This window comes from Coregonus lavaretus, assembly GCF_964263955.1.
Source record: "Coregonus lavaretus genome assembly, chromosome: 3".
In the NCBI taxonomy this organism is placed as follows: domain Eukaryota; kingdom Metazoa; phylum Chordata; class Actinopteri; order Salmoniformes; family Salmonidae; genus Coregonus; species Coregonus lavaretus.
Window position 1 is genome coordinate 39,829,169 of NC_139990.1, and position 19,466 is coordinate 39,848,634.

Below are 19,466 nucleotides of genomic sequence, written 5' to 3' on the forward strand. Positions count from 1 at the left end.
TGTTCCAACCCCGTCCTCTGTGTGTGTTCCAACCCCGTCCTCTGTGTGTGTTCCAACCCCGTCCTTTCTGTGTGTGTTCCAACCCCGTCCTTTCTGTGTGTGTTCCAACCCCGTCCTCTGTGTGTGTTCCAACCCCGTCCTCTGTGTGTGTTCTAACCCCGTCCTCTGTGTGTGTTCCAACCCCGTCCTCTGTGTGTGTTCTAACCCCGTCCTCTGTGTGTGTTCTAACCCTGTCCTCTCTGTGTTCTAACCCCGTCCTCTGTGTTTTCCAGGTTCAGCAGATTGACCGTGTGGTGGAGGTGGTGGACGAGGCTGTGAAAGGTGAGACACACACTAAAACCGTCACATAACCGTTGTGTGTTTACAGGATTTCTTATCATACATATTATTATGTCATATATGTTTTCATTATATTATACTCTTTAGTCTTATACCACAGTGTTTTATGTGGGCATTATCTGACCTTGTTTGTGGAAAAGCTTTACAATAACCAGCAGTTCAATTGAAGAAACATTAACATCAGAGCCATGCCGCTATAGAACGAGCCGTCCTTCAGTCTAGGACATTTATCTGTTTCTGATAGCAATAAATTGTCAAATTTCCCTTCCCAATGTCAGACATTCATCAATGTAAAACGCCTGGGCTTGATTTATTTCATTCTGTTTTCATCCTTACCCGACGCTCAGCGGCTTAGCATCTGACAAAGAGAGGGATAAATAATAATTGCCACAGTGTGATGTGTGTGTGCGTGTGTGTGTCTGCACCCATCTGTGTGTGTGTGTGTGTGTGTGCCTGTGTGTGTGATGTCTGGACAGGAGCTGTTATCCGTCTCTTCTCTCTTCTTGCCCTTTTACTCACTTTCATTTCTTCCTTTCCTCCATTACCTTTTTCTTCTTCAATTTTCCTCTTTTCATGAATATGTCGTCTGGAGCTTTGCTTTTCACTGTACCACTAGATGAACCAGGCTAGACTCTGGCTGTACCACTAGATGAACCAGGCTAGACTCTGGCTGTACCACTAGATGAACCAGGCTAGACTCCATCTTATTCAGGAACACATCTTTCTCAGAAATAATACAGGTGTAGCATTGAGCTTACAGTCCTGGGTTAAATGGAAGTTAAATGGAAGCTTACATTCTTGGTTTAAATGGAAGCTTACATTCCTGGGTTAAATTGAAGTTTACAGTCCTGGGTTAAATGGAAGTTTACAGTCCTGGGTTAAATGGAAGTTTACAGTCCTGGGTTAAATGGAAGCTTACAGTCCTGGATTAAATGGAAGTTTACAGTCCTGGATTAAATGGAAGTTAAATGGAAGCTTGCAGTCCTGGGTTAAATGGAAGCTTACAGTCCTGGGTTAAATGGAAGCGTACAGTCCTGGGTTAATTGGAAGCTTATAGTCCTGGGTTAAATGTAAGTTAAATGGAGCTTACTGGTTCGAATACCAGAGCTGGCAAGGTGGAAAAAATCTGCCGTTCTGCCCTTGCGCAAGGCAGTTAACCCCAAACAATAACTGCTCCCTGTGCGGCGATGACGTGGACGTCGATTAAGGCAGCCCCCCGCACCTCTCTGCGTTAAATGCCTAAGACACAATTGGGTTGATTGTATTCAGTTGTGCAACTGATTAGGTATCCCTTTTCCGCTTTCGACACCTTATAGAGTCCATGCCCTGATGAGCTGAGGCTGTTCTAAGGTCATAAGGGGGGTGAGGGTGGGTGCAACTCAATATTAGGAAGGTGTTCCTAATGTTTTGTACACATTGTATGTCAAATATATGAAAATTGGGCTTAATTCAAGATGCAAGCAAAGATCAAGTATTTTAAATAATCTGACATGTTTGACCCTGTACAAGGGAGGGAAAGTGACTGAGAGAGAAGGAGAGTGGAGGAGAGAGGGAGGGAGTATATGAGGGAGGGAGAGAGTGGAGGGGAGAGACAGAGTGGAGGGGAGACGATGCGAGAGAGAGAGTGTAGGAGAGACGATGCGAGAGAGGGTGGAGGAGAGATGATGCGAGAGAGTGGATGAGAGACGGAGAGAGAGAGAGTTTTGAGGAGAGACAGAGAGTGGTGGAGAGAGTGGAGGAGAGACGGAGAGAGAGAGAGTTTTGAGGAGAGACAGAGAGTGGTGGAGAGATGGAGGGAGAGTGGAGGAGAGACGGAGAGAGAGAGTGAAGGAGAGACTGAGAGGGAGAGAGTGGAGAGACTGAGATGGAGAGAGAGTGGAGGAGAAACGACGAGAGAGTGGAGGAGAGACGGCGAGAGAGAGTGGAGGAGAGACGGAGAAAGAGAGTGGAGGAGAGACGGGGAGAGACGGAGAGAGAGTGGAGGAGGGACGGGGAGAGAGAGAGTGGAGGAGAGACGGAGAGAGATTGTATGTCAGAGATGGTAAAGTCTCCTTGGGGCCACGTTCAGCAAGACATGAGTGTTGAAGTCGTCCCTCTTCCCGCTGCCTAATGGCAGTCTGGGTAATTGAGGTTTGGCCTGGCGCTCATTTCCCTTCCCACCAGAGGTGCATTATCAGACCTGTTCTCCTAGGCAGTGACACACACACACCCTCCTCCCATGCACCACCTCCTCTGTTTCTAACCCCTCCAAGGCTCTTTAAGAATATTTGAGTCACAATTAAGATCAGTGCTCAGAGTGATGTGTGTGTGTGTTACTGCCCCAGAGCTAGAGGCCATCCAGAGGTCTCTGATCCATTCAACTTACACTGAGAGCTCTGCTCAAAAGTAGTGCACTATGTAGGGAATAGGGTGCCATTTGTGATGGTTTGGCAGTGTGGAAATGATCTCAAATGAGTGCAGGAAATGCAGAAATTGATAAAAATGCAGAAATTATTTTTGGTTGAATTGAACAGTATAAAACAATCAGAATGGAGGAAGACCTTGAAATCGCTTTGTTGCCACGCTAGGGTCACACACTACTCATAAAGCAAATGTTTTACTTTTATTATTAAAAAACATAAAATACTGTCAAATACTGTAAACAATACCGTGATGTGATATTTTGGCCAAATCGCCCAGCCCTAGGACTATATCTATCTGTAGCCCAGTCCTGGGGAGCAGCCAGGGGCCTATATCTATCTGAGTCCACCTACCGCCTGAGAGGAGATGAGAGGAGATGACTGTTTATCAAAGTGACCTTCAGCTCTTCTAGCTCCCTGGTACTGGTAGTGGTACGGTTACTGAGACAGACAGACAGACAGGCAGGCAGAAAGGCAGACAGACAGGCAGAAAGACAGACAGGCAGAAAGACAGACAGGCAGGCAGGCAGGCAGGCAGGCAGACAGACAGACAGACAGACAGGCAGGCAGGCAGAAAGGCAGACAGACAGACAGACAGACAGGCAGACAGACAGACAGGCAGAAAGGCAGACACACAGACAGACAGACAGGCAGAGAACACAAACTCCAGAGGAACTTTAAATAGGTGTTATCTGTTTTCTCTCACTCTCACATTCTTTCTCTCTTTCCCTCCCCCTATGTCTCTTCCCCCTTTTTTCTCCCTCTCTATCTCCCTCCTCCCCCTCTCCCGTCCCTGCCCCCTCCCTCTATCTATTCCTCTTTGGCATGCAGAGGGAGGGAGGGAGGGAGGGAGGGAGGGAGGGATGGAGGGAGGGAGGGAGGCTAGCTAGCGAAAGGAAATGATTCCCCAGATCGCTGCATCATTAGTATTTTATTACAGCACATAAAAAGGTATCTGTTGTCTCACGTTTAAAACCCCGCGACCTAGAGGTACACTTTTTGGGAAGTTAATCCAGCTAGTAATCCGAGAGGATTGTGGGTTGTGCTGTCTCAGCGATGATTTATGGGCTTTTAGGAATGATGCATCCTGGGAATGCCAGCCCAGCCCTGGAGGACTGAGCTGGCAGCCCAGCTCTCTCTCTCTCTTACTCACGCGCTCTCTCTCTCTCTCTCTATCTCTCTCTCTCTCTCTATCTCTCTCTCAATTCAATTTCAATTTCAATTTAAGGGCTTTATTGGCATGGGAAACGTGTGTTAACATTGCCAAAGCAAGGGAAGTAGATAGTAAACAAAAGTGAAATAAACAATAAATATTAACAGTAAACATTACACTCAGAAGTTTCAAAAGAATAAAGACATTTCAAATGTCATATTATGTATATATACAGTGTTGTAACAATGTGCAAATAGTTAAAGTACAAATGGGAAAATAAATAAACATAAATATGGGTTGTATTTACAATGGTGTTTGTTCTTCACTGGTTGCCCTTTTATTGTGGCAACAGGTCACAAATATTGCAGCTGTGATGGCACACTGTGGTTTTTCACCCAGTAGATAAGGGAGTTTATCAAAATTGGGTTTGTTTTCGAATTCTTTGTGGATCGCTGTAATCTGAGGGAAATATGTGTCTCTAATTTGGTCATACATTTGGCAGGAGGTTAGGAAGTGCAGCTCAGTTTCCACCTCATTTTGTGGGCAGTGTGCACATAGCCTGTCTTCTCTTGAGAGCCAGGTCTGCCTACGGCGGCCTTTCTCAATAGCAAGGCTATGCTCACTGAGTCTGTACATAGTCAAAGCTTTCCTTAAGTTTGGGTCAGTCACAGTGGTCAGGTATTCTGCCACTGTGTACTCTCTGTTTAGGGCCAAATAGCATTCTAGTTTGCTGTTTTTTTGTTTGTTCTTTCCAATGTGTCAAGTAATTCTCTTTTTGTTTTCTCATGATTTGGTTGGGTCTAAATAAACCACCGTGCCCCCAACAGTGCAGGTCCAGGGGAGTGGAACAGTAAGAGAGGAAAAATGAGTTGTTTAAAAACACCTTGACTGCTGTCCACTCTCTCTCTCTCTCTCTCTCTCTTACTCTCACTCTTTTTCTCTCTCCACCCCAAGTTTGCACTTGATTGAGCTTGTCTGGTGACACAATGGAAGAACAGTCTCAACAGTGCAAACTTGTTGTTGTCATCTGGCCTTACTGGCAGGCTCAATCACTTGTTCAAAGTTGTTTGAAAGAAAACAAATACTATTTGAACCAAAGTCTGGATTGCACTTCCACATTGTGTGTATTACAGCACTGTACTGCACCAACACATGTCAGGTCCTAGAATAGATAGAGGGAAAAGGAGTGATTCTTCCTTTGTGTGGTTGATAACGGGAGACTTCAACAAATGCTGGTGTGAAGGAAATGACACTGTTCTGTGGATCATAATGGCCTTGTGGATTCTTGCTTTCTTTCTCTCATTTGTAGAGCTCTCTCTCTCGTCTGTCTCTCTCTCTCTCTCTTTTGTAGTATCACCTCTTTCTTTCTCTCTCTCTCTCGCTCTCTCATACTATCAGTCTTTGTCTCTCCCCTAACCATGAGAAGGTGAAGCAGCTATAAGCTATGTGCTGTAGCTCACTGCTCAGCCTCCCACTGTGTCCGTTCTGCTTTAACACTTCCATGTTCCTGGACCAGCCTGCGGTTGACTTATCCACCTCTCCCTATCGAGTTTACTAGACTATAACACCATGAAAGAGACGAGTAAGAAAAGTGAGTGAAGGAGAGAAAAACCACCGTGCCCCCAACAGTGCAGGTCCAGGGGAGTGGAACAGTAAGAGAGGAAAAATGAGTTGTTTAAAAACACCTTGACTGCTGTCCACTGTCTCTGTGTGAAGGTTGCTCTCTGCAGACCCTCTCTCAGAACTATCAAAGAAAATATCAGATTGGACAAAGAGATTGAAAACAACAACAACAACAATGTTGCTTGGACTCTGAAGCTACAGCAGCTCTCCACTTGTGTCTTGTTGTGGTAAAGCTTCCAGTGCCCTGACTGGAAGTGATATTATTTTAAATGGGACAACATTAATGCCCCCATTTTAATAGAGCCTCAAGTAAATGGGAACATTCTGAACTTTTCCTTGCTGCAGTATAGAGGCCAAACATTATAAAGCCCCAACAATAGTTTGGACTAAGTATCTTGAGGAAGTCCTCCGGCCCTTAGCAACAGAGAGGGAGCAGGGGAGGAGGAACCAGTTCAGTCTGTGGGTTATTATAATGTATCACTATACTGTATCTACAAACACACAGGATCATTATATCTATATACCAGAGCTGGTGGCCCTCATCTAGACATTCCACTGAAGGGATGAGTGACTTTTATGGGTTTCAGTAGGAAGGCCAACTCCTGGGCCATTCTAGAGTCATTAGGCACCAAATGGAAGGAAGCTGACTGAAACAGGGACGGACTACCAGCACCTGTACAATAAGAAGTATTCCTTGTTGTTTTCCCGTGAAAAAATGTTTTACTACAGTGTGCCACTACCCTGTCCACAGGGTGATTGAACCTGAACGGTGAACAGTCAGCCCACTCCCTCATACTTATTTAGACCCATAGTAATAGATCATTAGCTCCTCCTACGGTTATTGCTACGCTCATAAATGTCAGCATGCTGTGTTAATAGTGCCAGTGGTCTTAACTGTTGTATAATGGCTAATATTTTATTTGTTTGTCCTAGTTAAGAGTCTCTGCTCGTCCAAAACCAAGGTTAGAGAGGAGAGGATGTTGTGGCCAAGTATATTAGGACGCCTTACAAGTAAGAGCTACTGTAAATGGTTACTTTGTGCTTTTAAATCCACAGGCGTTAGAGGATTGAGTGATCAGTCATTTTGATTGATGTGTCTCAAACACTCCCACACACACATTCCCACATTGACAGACATGCAGGCCCATGCCCGCACATAAACAGGAAATGTATTGATTGAGGTAGTTGACACAGTAGTGATGTTGTGGGAGCTGTCTGTCTTTCTGTGATGTGGTGACTGGGATGGGATGTCAACTTGAGTAACGGAGAAGGAGAAGCTGTGTGACACAAGGGATTTCTGAGTCTTGAAATAAATGAAAGATACAACAATGCCCGCAAAATAGACCCATTTTCACACAGTGTTGTCCTGCAGTATGATGACTAAAAAAGGTCTTAGCAACCTCTTCAACACGTAAGACAGAACACAGATCTCTAGTAGCTCAACCTCCGTGTAACTGGTTCACCCTAGTTGTCTGCTTCACTAACCAAACTGAGTGACTGGGCAAGGATGCACCAATGCCTGAAAAATCACCCGATTTTTAACACAGTGTAAAGGCCTTTATTGACTAAATGAGTTCTGGACAACCTCGGTGTTAGTCAGTATTTATAGACATCTATAGTACCTAAACCTCAGTGTTAGTCAGTATTTATAGACATCTATAGTACCTAAACCTCAGTGTTAGTGATATTTATAACAGAGATCTATAGTACCTAAACCTCAGTGTTAGTCAGTATTTATAGACATCTATAGTTCCTAAACCTCAGTGTTAGTCAGTATTTATAGACATCTATAGTACCTAAACCTCAGTGTTAGTCAGTATTTATAGACATCTATAGTACCTAAACCTCAGTGTTAGTCAGTATTTATAGACATCTATAGTACCTAAACCTCAGTGTTAGTGATATTTATAACAGAGATCTATAGTACCTAAACCTCAGTGTTAGTCAGTATTTATAGACATCTATAGTTCCTAAACCTCAGTGTTAGTCAGTATTTATAGACATCTATAGTACCTAAACCTCAGTGTTAGTCAGTATTTATAGACATCTATAGTACCTAAACCTCAGTGTTAGTGATATTTATAACAGAGATATATATATAGTACCTAAACCTCAGTGTTAGTCAGTATTTATAGACATCTATAGTACCTAAACCTCAGTGTTAGTCAGTATTTATAGACATCTATAGTACCTAAACATCAGTGTTAGTCAGTATTTATAGACATCTATAGTACCTAAACATCAGTGTTAGTGATATTTATAACAGAGATCTATAGTACCTAAACCTCAGTGTTAGTCAGTATTTATAGACATCTATAGTACCTAAATCTCAGTATTAGTCAGTATTTATAGACATCTATAGTACCTAAACCTCAGTGTTAGTGATATTTATAACAGAGATCTATAGTAGCTAAACCTCAGTGTTAGTCAGTATTTATAGACATTTACAGTACCTAAACCTCAGTGTTAGTCAGTATTTATAGACATCTATAGTACCTAAACCTCAGTGTTAGTGATATTTATAACAGAGATCTATAGTACCTAAACCTCAGTGTTAGTGATATTTATAACAGAGATCTATAGTACCTAAACCTCAGTGTTAGTCAGTATTTATAGACATTTATAGTACCTAAACCTCAGTGTTAGTCAGTATTTATAGACATCTATAGTACCTAAACCTCAGTATTAGTCAGTATTTATAGACATCTATAGTACCTAAACCTCAGTGTTAGTGATATTTATAACAGAGATCTATAGTAGCTAAACCTCAGTGTTAGTCAGTATTTATAGACATTTACAGTACCTAAACCTCAGTGTTAGTCAGTATTTATAGACATCTATAGTACCTAAACCTCAGTGTTAGTGATATTTATAACAGAGATCTATAGTACCTAAACCTCAGTGTTAGTCAGTATTTATAGACATCTATAGTTCCTAAACCTCAGTGTTAGTCAGTATTTATAGACATCTATAGTACCTAAACCTCAGTGTTAGTCAGTATTTATAGACATCTATAGTACCTAAACCTCAGTGTTAGTCAGTATTTATAGACATCTATAGTAACTAAACCTCAGTGTTACTGGTACACAGCTGTCTGCCTCTGTAACCCAACTCGGTGACCCACCAGCAGTTGAACCATATCAGATAAGTACAGCAGCCTATACTCCGGTGAATTACCCTTTTGACTTCAGCTGCAAAGCAATCTTCCATGCGAGCGACCTGTCTGTTATACTATTTTCTATTTGTATATCCTTATTGCCCACGGTAGCTCCATATAACACACCATAGCTTGTCTGTAATAACCCAGATCAGGTGGACCTTATCTGATAGCTCCAGTACATGAAGGTTATTTACCTTTAGACTTCAACCCAAAACCTATAGCTGACATGTATTATTTTTATATCCAAGGATCCTATTTCTATTGGTGTGTCATTATTGCCTGGTAGCTCTTTGATATAGATCTCTCTGAAGGCGACGGTAGAGCCTCAGACGGCTGCACAGTTTCTATGTGATGGTCTGTGCCTTTATAATCAATCCAGCAGACAGACTGACATACAGTTAGTTTAGAGGATGAGGGGAGCGCCAGGGTGATGTGTCTACTTATAACCACTAGAACCAGTTAGTTTAGAGGGGAAGGGGAGCGCCAGGGTGATGTGTCCACTTATAACCACTAGAACCAGTTAGTTTAGAGGGGGAGGGGAGCGCCAGGGTGATGTGTCCACTTATAACCACTAGAACCAGATTACATGTATTTCATTGGGTTGTATAGTTGATGGCTGCTCCCCATTGACACCCCATTTCCTTTATGGTACACTACTTTTGACCAGGGTCCATAGTGCTCTGGAAGCACACTATACGGTAATAGGGTGCCATCTGGGACGCATCCAATGACATATTTCACTAAGGCCATTGGGTTTGTATAGAGAGGATGTCAGAATGGCTGTTTAGATTCTGTTAAGATTCTCTTTGCATGCCTGAACACAGTGATGGAAAAAGGAGGGAGGGAGGGAGGGAGGGAGGATGGATGGATGGATGGCGGATAGTGCTTTCTCATCCATTGAGTGACACAGTCAGAGGGCAGGGAGAGGGGGAGGGGGGAGAGAGCAGTGCAGTTCAGAGCCTTAAGCAGCTCTTTGAAAAGGCACTCCCCAGGGATGGATGCAGGATCCCCCATAGAAATATAATCTATAGAAAGGTCTTGGAACCTCTAACCCTGTCAAGTTGACTGGTAAACTCATTGACTTGCATAGGGAACCTATGTATTCTGTTCCCCACACTCCAGTATAGAGATCTCTCCTTGGCCTTGATGTTGGGAGGGAGGGAGGGTACACCTGGAAGGAAGAGAAGTACCCACATGATGTGCTCCTCTAGTTGCTTGCAATGTTATCAGCCTGAGACATGCCTAAGACATTCCACTCAACATGATAGTTATAGTTACTATGATAAGGATGAAAAATGATAGGGACAGTTCACCCAAATGACAAATTGGTTTCCTATCCCTGTAAGCAGTATATACACAAGGTACATGCTTTGGTTTAGTTTCATTTACATTACATTTACATTTTAGTCATTTAGCAGACGCTCTTATCCAGAGCGACTTACAGGAGCAATTAGGGTTAAGTGCCTTGCTCAAGGGCACATCGACAGATTTTTTTCACCTAGTCGGCTCGGGGATTACTGGCACAACGCTCTTACCCACTAAGCTACCTGCCGCCCCCTGGCAGTGGCTGGCACTGTTTCCAAATGCTAACGCTTTAGCATTTGTGGCACAAATCCCGTTCAAGTCACAGGACCGATATTCACACGTCATGTTTAACTCATCTATAAGTGACTTGCTTTACGATAAATGTTTAGATACTTTTGGAAGATTTTTACATGATGCGTGAAAAATGCTAATATTGATCCCATGACTTGAGTGGGACTTGTGCCACAAATGCTAAATTGTTAGCATTTGGAAACAGTGCCAGCCACTGCCAGGGAAACTAAACCAAAGCATGTTCCTTGTGTATATACTGCTTGGTTTGGATTGCTGTCATACCGTGTCAATATACTGCGTACATGGTAAGGAAACCAATATGTAATTTTGGTAAATTGTCCCTTTAGACTGTACATTTACATTTACGTCATTTAGCAGATGCTCTTATCCAGAGCAACTGTACAGCAGCATACACAACAGTGAGAGGTTATTAGAATGAAAATGTATGCACTCACTAACTGTTAAAGTCGCTCTGGATAAGAGCGTCTGCTAAATGACTAAAATGTAAAAATGTTATTGCCTGTACCTTTTCATATGACATTTCCTACATTTAAAATGTTTGTCATTTAGCAGACGCTCTTATCCAGAGCGACTTACAGGAGCAATTAGGGTTAAGTGCCTTGCTCAAGGGCACATCGACAGATTTTTCATCTAGTCGGCTCGGGGATTAGAACCAGCGACCTTTCGGTTACTGGCACAACGCTCTTAACCACTAAGCTACCTACCTGGGAAACTCTTTGATGTGCTTTCTCTTTGCACACCTGCCCCCCTGTTAACCACCCCGAGGGAAGTAGACAAGCCCAGTCCCTCTCCAGTGTCTCTACAGGGCTCTCTGTCGATCTCCCTCACAGAAGGGAATAGGAGAAGGAGAGAGAGAAACACAGTGGTTTTTAGATCCATGACTTTTCACTGAACCAGTGAATCATAAAATGACGTGTTATACCTCTATCCCGAGATTTGATGTTTCCCTCGCTGCACTCAATTATTTGCATGTAGATGGGTTGTATGAATTATTTAGCTGGTGTTATTAGTTCACGGCGCATTCTTCTGAATGCAGGAGGCACTGGGGAACAGTTCTGTAATTAAATTCTAGCCTGTGATGTGGAGCTGGGAGAGGCTCGGTAGCCGGCTCGGCCACATGAACTTTTGACACGATGAAGGGCATTAGACACCTGGTTATCGTTTTCATCTCTCCGCCGCCGATTGATAAAAAATAAATAAAATAACATCAGACGCCGAGGAAGAAAATAAATACCTCACCACTTATGAGAGATCTCTATGGGTCACTGTGTCATCCATTTTGCTTTTACTCCCTTTCTCATCCATCTCTCCCCCCTCCCTCCCCTACATCCCTCCCTCCCTCCCTCCCACCCTCCCTCCACCTGGGTGTAGTGATAGATACCAAAGGAGAGTGTAGACTAGAGTTATGTTGTAACTGGCTGTTGTGGCTGGAATTGGTTTATGTCTTGTTATATTGATAAGGGAGAAAGGGGTCAGGTGCTGTGTTGTTATCAGTCTCTGCAAAATAATTACCACACAGGGTCAGGACCAGTAAACACATTTATTGAGACGAACCAGTCATGCTGCCGGACGCCCCCTAGACACGCTCGCTGTTAAAATAATTTGTTACCCAAGACATCTCCGCCCGAGAAGCCCGAAATTGAATTTGTGTACACTGGGTATACTTGTAGTCCTGGAGTGTTTCAACTCACAACACTTTAGAGAGGGTTTTCTTCCCCGTTCTCTCACCCTTTCTTTTTTTCTCTCTTTCTCTCTACATCTCTCTATTTCTCTCTACCTCTCTCTATTTCTCTCTTTCTCTCTACCTCTCTTTCTCTCTACCTCTCTCTATTTCTCTACCTCTCTCTTTCTCTCTACCTCTCTTTCTCTCTACCTCTCTCTATTTCTCTCTACCTCTCTTTCTCTCTACCTCTCTCTATTTCTCTCTACCTCTCTATTTCTCTCTACCTCTCTCTATTTCTCTACATTTCTTTCTCTTCCTCTCTCGCTCTCTCTCCGTCTCTCTTTCTCTCTACCCCTTTCTCTATGTCTCGTTCTCTTTACCCCGTCTTTCTCTCTACCCCTTTCTCTATGTCTTGTTCTCTTTACCCCGTCTTTCTCTCTACCCCTTTCTCTATGTCTTGTTCTCTTTACCCCGTCTTTCTCTCTACCCCTTTCTCTATGTCTTGTTCTCTTTACCCCGTCTTTCTCTCTACCTCTCTAAGTGAATAGTTGATCAAGCACTGAGAGAATAGTGATCTATGTTGATGTATTTGTGTTATCCTGACTAAATGTTGAGCTGCAGGTCTCCCACCTCATCACGGAGAGGAGTCCTGTGGCCCTAAACATCTCCCCACATTATACTTATTACCCCAGTCATGTCCTTTTAAATCAATGAAGGGAATTGAACAAGTGCGCACTTGGGGACCAGGAAGGGTAGAGAATTGGGATTCGGTCAATGATGAATCGTCCCCTGTTGCTTCCCTTCCCATGATGCTCTCTGTCCTGGAAGTGTTCCGTCCCCTGTGTACTGGAATATTAGGAGCAGAGTCACGCATCAGAGACTCTCTCTCTCTCCCTCTGCAGATTGTCCCTTTTGTCCTCTGATCAATATTTGTGCTCTCTGCCCTCTTCTCCGTGAGCCCAGACCGCTGTATGTTCAGGAATACATTAAATCACTTCAGCCACGGATCGCTAGCTAATACATACAGCATTAGCTAGCTTATAGCATTATAGCTTATAGCACTACTTTCAGCTTGTGGGTTTATGCTGTATTTTAGGCAGGATAAGCTGCTATTGAGAAGTGTGCTGAAATAAATAATTATCTTATTTGGAAAAGCATGCTCCTAATGTCCATAGTGTTTAAATGTTTGCTTTTTTTAGTCTCTTAAATAATAATAATATATATTTTTTTTTCTATTCACACCCACAATACAGAATACCAGCGACCCTTCTTTCCACTACACAGAATCCTTTACATTTCACACATCAATTTACACATCTCATCTGCTCTACAACGTCATTGCATTTTTCATATGATTTGAATTACATGCTGTTGAAAAGAGAGATAATCAGAAACGCCACAATTGATTGAAATGCATCTTTCGATTTGTCATTGTGAGCAGCTCTGTCATTCTTACCGTGATATTGTCTGAATGAGAGATTGTTATGAGCAGGCCAGCCAAACAAATAACTACATCTCTCCGTTTCTCTACCCCTTCATCTCTGTTTCTCTACCCCTTCATCTCCCCATATATTTAACCTTTCATCTCTTCATCTCTCTACCCCTTCATCTCTCCATTTCTCTACCCCTTCATCTCTCCATTTCTCTACCCCTTCATCTCTCCATCTCTCTACCCCTTCATCTCTCCATTTATTTAACCTTTCATCTCTTCATCTCTCTACCCCTTCATCTCTCCATTTCTCTACCCCTTCATCTCTCCATTTCTCTACCCCTTCATCTCTCCATCTCTCTACCCCTTCATCTCTCCATTTATTTAACCTTTCATCTCTTCATCTCTCTACCCCTTCATCTCTCCATTTCTCTACCCCTTCATCTCTCCATCTCACCCAGGGGTGTTATCTCCTCACCCAATGTCTCGTGTCTTTTGTCCTGTAACCATGGACATCAATGGAAATCATAGCCCTGTGTGTGCGTGAATGTGTCTCTCTCTCTCTTTGTGTGTGTGCACGTGTTCTTCCTATAGCCTATAATGTAATATGTTCTGGTTGTGATGTGAAGAAGTGTTAGCCTGACTGACTAGTATTTCTGTGTGTTATATGTGAAGGTCACTCGGTGCGTCTGCTGGGTCAGAAGAAAGACAATGGGAAGCGTCTCGGGGGAGCCAGACTGGATCTGCCCAAGATTAGAAAGAACCCTCTGATAGAAATCATTTCCATCAATACAGGGTAAGCTTCTGTTTTCAACCAAGGGAAAAACACACACACACACCACACATAGCTAGCAAATGAAAAACGGGGAGGCCAGAGGTAGCTAGCCAGCGACAAACAGGGGGGAGGCCAGAGGTAGCTAGCCAGCGACAAACAGGGGGGAGGCCAGTGACTGGCTATCCTCATCACTCAGACCAGTGACTGGCTATCCTCATCACTCAGACCAGTGACTGGCTATCCTCATCACTCAGACCAGTGACTGGCTATCCTCATCACTCAGACCAGTCACTAGCCTAATCACTCAGACCAGTGACTGGCTAGCCTAATCACTCAGACCAGTCACTAGCCTAATCACTCAGACCAGTGACTGGCTAGCCTAATCACTCAGACCAGTCACTAGCCTAATCACTCAGACCAGTGACTGGCTAGCCTAATCACTCAGACCAGTGACTGGCTAGCCTAATCACTCAGACCAGTGACTGGCTATCCTAATCACTCAGACCAGTGACTGGCTATCCTCATCACTCAGACCAGTCACTAGCCTAATCACTCAGACCAGTGACTGGCTAGCCTAATCACTCAGACCAGTCACTAGCCTAATCACTCAGACCAGTGACTGGCTAGCCTAATCACTCAGACCAGTGACTGGCTAGCCTCATCACTCAGACCAGTGACTGGCTATCCTCATCACTCAGACCAGTGACTGGCTATCCTCATCACTCAGACAAGTTACTAGCCTAATCACTCAGACCAGTGACTGGCTAGCCTCATCACTCAGACCAGTGACTGGCTAGCCTCATCACTCAGACCAGTGACTGGCTAGCCTCATCACTCAGACCAGTGACTGGCTAGCCTCATCACTCAGACCAGTGACTGGCTAGCCTCATCACTCAGACCAGTGACTGGCTAGCCTCATCACTCAGACCAGTCACTAGCCTCATCACTCAGACCAGTGACTGGCTAGCCTCATCACTCAGACCAGTGACTGGCTAGCCTCATCACTCAGACCAGTGACTGGCTAGCCTCATCACTCAGACCAGTGACTAGCCTCATCACTCAGACCAGTCACTAGCCTCATCACTCAGACTAGGGGGTAGACACATTAAATGGGAAGGAGGTGGGACTCTTTTTCCTCCTCTTCCACTTCCTCATGGCAACAGAGAAGGGGTTTCCCCATTTCCTTGACAACAACAAAACAGAGTTCAGACAGCAATTACCTCCCAGATGGAAGAAATCAAGGCTCACTTGGAAAAGAGATGTAAATCTCAATGTGACTTCTCTGGTTAAATAAAGGATTTAACCAGATTACAGTACCTACTTAGGGTTGAGTTCCAGCATGACTTCCAGACACTGTTGAGTAATGGTCTTGCCTTGATTACAATGACCTGTTCATTGAATGGTGCTGTTGCCCAATACCTACATGACCTACCTACCTGCAAGGTAATTTCCCAGGCCAATCGGAAACATAATATGACATTTGAAATGTCTCTATTCCTTTGGAATTTTTGAGTGTAATGTTTACGCTTATAAGAAATCCCGCTATGACCTCCGACGAACCATCAAACAGGCAAAGAGTCAATACAGGTCTAAGATTGAATCATACTACACTGGCTCTGACGCTCGTCGGATGTGGCAGGGCTTGAAAACTATTACAGACTACAAAGGGAAGCACAGCCGCGAGCTGCCCAGTGACACAAGCCTACCAGACGAGCTAAACCACTTCTATGCTCGCTTCGAGGCAAGCAACACTGAAGCATGCATGAGAGCACCAGCTGTTCCGGACGACTATGTGATCACGCTCTCCGTAGCCGATGTGAGTAAGACTTTTAAGCAGGTCAACATTCACAAGGCCGCAGGGCCAGACGGATTACCAGGACGTGTACTCCGAGCATGTGCTGACCAACTGGCAAGTGTCTTCACTGACATTTTCAACATGTCCCTGACTGAGTCTGTAATACCAACATGTTTCAAGCAGACCACCATAGTCCCCGTGCCCAAGAACTCTAAGATAACCTGCCTAAATGACTACCGACCCGTGGCACTGACGTCTGTAGCCATGAAGTGCTTTGAAAGACTGGTCATGGCTCACATCAACAGCATAATCCCAGAAACCCTAGACCCACTCCAATTTGCATACCGCCCCAACAGATCCACAGATGATGCAATCTCTATCGCACTCCACACTGCCCTTTCCCACCTGGACAAGAGGAACACCTACGTGAGAATGCTATTCATTGACTACAGCTCAGCATTCAACACCATAGTGCCCTCAAAGCTCATCACTAAGCTAAGGATCCTGGGACTAAACACCTCCCTCTGCAACTGGATCCTGGACTTCCTGACGGGCCGCCCCCAGGTGGTAAGGGTAGGTAACAACACATCTGCCACACTGATCCTCAACACGGGGGCCCCTCAGGGGTGCGTGCTCAGTCCCCTCCTGTACTCTCTGTTCACCCATGACTGCATGGCCAGGCACGACTCCAACACCATCATTAAGTTTGCCGACGACACAACAGTGGTAGGCCTGATCACCGACAACGATGAGACAGCCTATAGGGAGGAGGTCAGAGATCTGGCCGTGTGGTGCCAGGACAACAACCTCTCCCTCAACGTGACCAAGACAAAGGAGATGATTGTGGACTACAGGAAAAAAAAGAGGACTGAGCACGCCCCCATTCTCATCGACGGGGCTGTAGTGGAACAGGTTGAGAGCTTCAAGTTCCTTGGTGTCCACATCACCAACGAACTATCATGGTCCAAACACACCAAGACAGTCGTGAAGAGGGCACGACAAAGCCTATTCCCCCTCAGGAGACTAAAAAGATTTGGCATGGGTCCTCAGATCCTCAAAAAATTCTACAGCTGCACCATCGAGAGCATCCTGACTGGTTGCATCACCGCCTGGTATGGCAACTGCTTGGCCTCTGACCGCAAGGCACTACAGAGGGTAGTGCGTACGGCCCAGTACATCACTGGGGCAAAGCTCCCTGCCATCCAGGACCTCTATACCAGGCGGTGTCAGAGGAAGGCCCTCAAAATTGTCAAAGACTCCAGTCACCCTAGTCATAGACTGTTCTCTCTGCTACCGCACGGCAAGCGGTACCGGAGTGCCAAGTCTAGGTCCAAAAGACTTCTCAACAGCTTCTACCCCCAAGCCATAAGACTCCTGAACAGCTAATCATGGCTACCCGGACTATTTGCACTGCCCCCCCACCCCATCCTTTTTACGCTGCTGCTACTCTGTTAAGTATTTATGCATAGTCACTTTAACTCTACCCACATGTACATATTGCCTCAACTGCCTCAACTGGCCGGTGCCCCCGCACATTGACTATGCAACGGTACCCCCCTGTATATATAGCCTCCCTACTGTCACTTTATTCTATTGTATATATATAGCCTCCCTACTGTCACTTTATTTTTTACTTCTGCTCTTTTTTTTTTCTCAACACTTTTTTGTTGTTGTTTTATTCTTACTTTTTTGTTTAAAATAAATGCACTGTTGGTTAAGGGCTGTAAGTAAGCATTTCACTGTAATGTCTGCACCTGTTGTATTCGGCGCATGTGACCAATAAAATTTGATTTGATTTGATTTGATTTAATGTTTACTGTTAATTTTTTATTGTTTATTTAACTTTTGTTTATTATCTATTACACTTGTTTTGGTAATATAAACATATGTTTCCCATGCCAATAAAGCCCCTTGAATTGAATTGAGAAAAACATAATACATAATCTCTCTCCCCCTTTATGGGACATAGAACACCCTCTCTCTCTCTCTCTCTCTCTCTCTCTCTCTCTCTCTCTCTCTCTCTCTCTCCTCTCTCTCTCTCTCTCTCTCTCGCTCTCGCTCTCGCTCTCGCTCTCTCTCTCGCTCAAAAAAATAAAGGGAACACTTAAACAACACAATGTAACTCCAAGTCAATCACACTTCTGTGAAATCAAACTGTCCACTGAGGAAGCAACACTGATTGACAATACATTTCACATGCTGTTGTGCAAATGGAATAGACAACAGGTGGAAATTATAGGCAATTAGCAAGACACCCCCAATAAAGGAGTGGTTCTGCAGGTGGTGACCACAGACCACTTCTCAGTTCCTATGCTTCCTGGCTGATGTTTTGGTCACTTTTGAATGCTGGCGGTGCTTTCACTCTAGTGATAGCATGAGACGGAGTCTACAACCCACACAAGTGGCTCAGGTAGTGCAGCTCATCCAGGATGGCACATCAATGCGAGTTGTGGCAAGAAGGTTTGCTGTGTCTGTCAGCGTAGTGTCCAGAGCATGGAGGCGCTACCAGGAGACAGGCCAGTACATCAGGAGACGTGGAGGAGGCCGTAGGAGGGCAACAACCCAGCAGCAGGACCGCTATCTCCGCCTTTGTGCAAGGAGGAGCACTGCCAGAGCCCTGCAAAATGACCTCCAGCAGGCCACAAATGTGCATGTGTCTGCTCAAACGGTCAGAAACAGACTCCATGAGGGTGGTATGAGGGCCCGACGTCCACAGGTGGGGGTTGTGCTTACAGCCCAACACCGTGCAGGACGTTTGGCATTTGCCAGAGAACACCAAGATTGGCAAATTTGCCACTGGCGCCCTGTGCTCTTCACAGATGAAAGCAGGTTCACACTGAGCACGTGACAGACGTGACAGAGTCTGGAGACGTCGTGGAGAACGTTTTGCTGCCTGCAACATCCTCCAGCATGACCGGTTTGGCGGTAGGTCAGTCATGGTGTGGGGTGGCATTTCTTTGGGGGGCCGCACAGCCCTCCATGTGCTCGCCAGAGGTAGCCTGACTGCCATTAGGTACCGAGATGAGATCCTCAGACCCCTTGTGAGACCATATGTGGCTGGAGTGTGTCAGCAGTTCCTGCAAGAGGAAGGCATTGATGCTATGGACTGGCCCGCCCGTTCCCCAGACCTGAATCCAATTGAGCACATCTGGGACATCATGTCTCGCTCCATCCACCAACGCCACGTTGCACCACAGACTGTCCAGGAGTTGGCGGATGCTTTAGTCCAGGTCTGGGAGGAGATCCCTCAGGAGACCATCCGCCACCTCATCAGGAGCAAGCCCAGGCGTTGTAGGGAGGTCATACAGGCACGTGGAGGCCACACACACTACTGAGCCTCATTTTGACTTGTTTTAAGGACATTACATCAAAGTTGGATCAGCCTGTAGTGTGGTTTACCACTTTAATTTTGATTGTGACTCCAAATCCAGACCTCCATGGGTTGATAAATTTGATTTCCATTAATAATTTTTCTGTGATTTTGTTGTCAGCACATTCAACTATGTAAAGAAA

At 44.8% G+C, this 19,466-nt stretch overlaps 1 protein-coding gene across 1 annotated transcript in view; it reads left to right on the forward strand.

Moving 5' to 3' along the window:
• The window catches only part of cdkal1 (CDK5 regulatory subunit associated protein 1-like 1), a 993,836-nt gene that overhangs the window by 182,237 nt on the left and 792,133 nt on the right, over positions 1-19,466 (forward strand). Inside the window, exons 6-7 of the mRNA XM_084158515.1 lie at positions 273-321; positions 14,059-14,179. Of these exons, the coding sequence (XP_084014641.1) occupies positions 273-321; positions 14,059-14,179 (170 nt within the window). The remainder of the gene's footprint in view (positions 1-272; positions 322-14,058; positions 14,180-19,466) is intronic.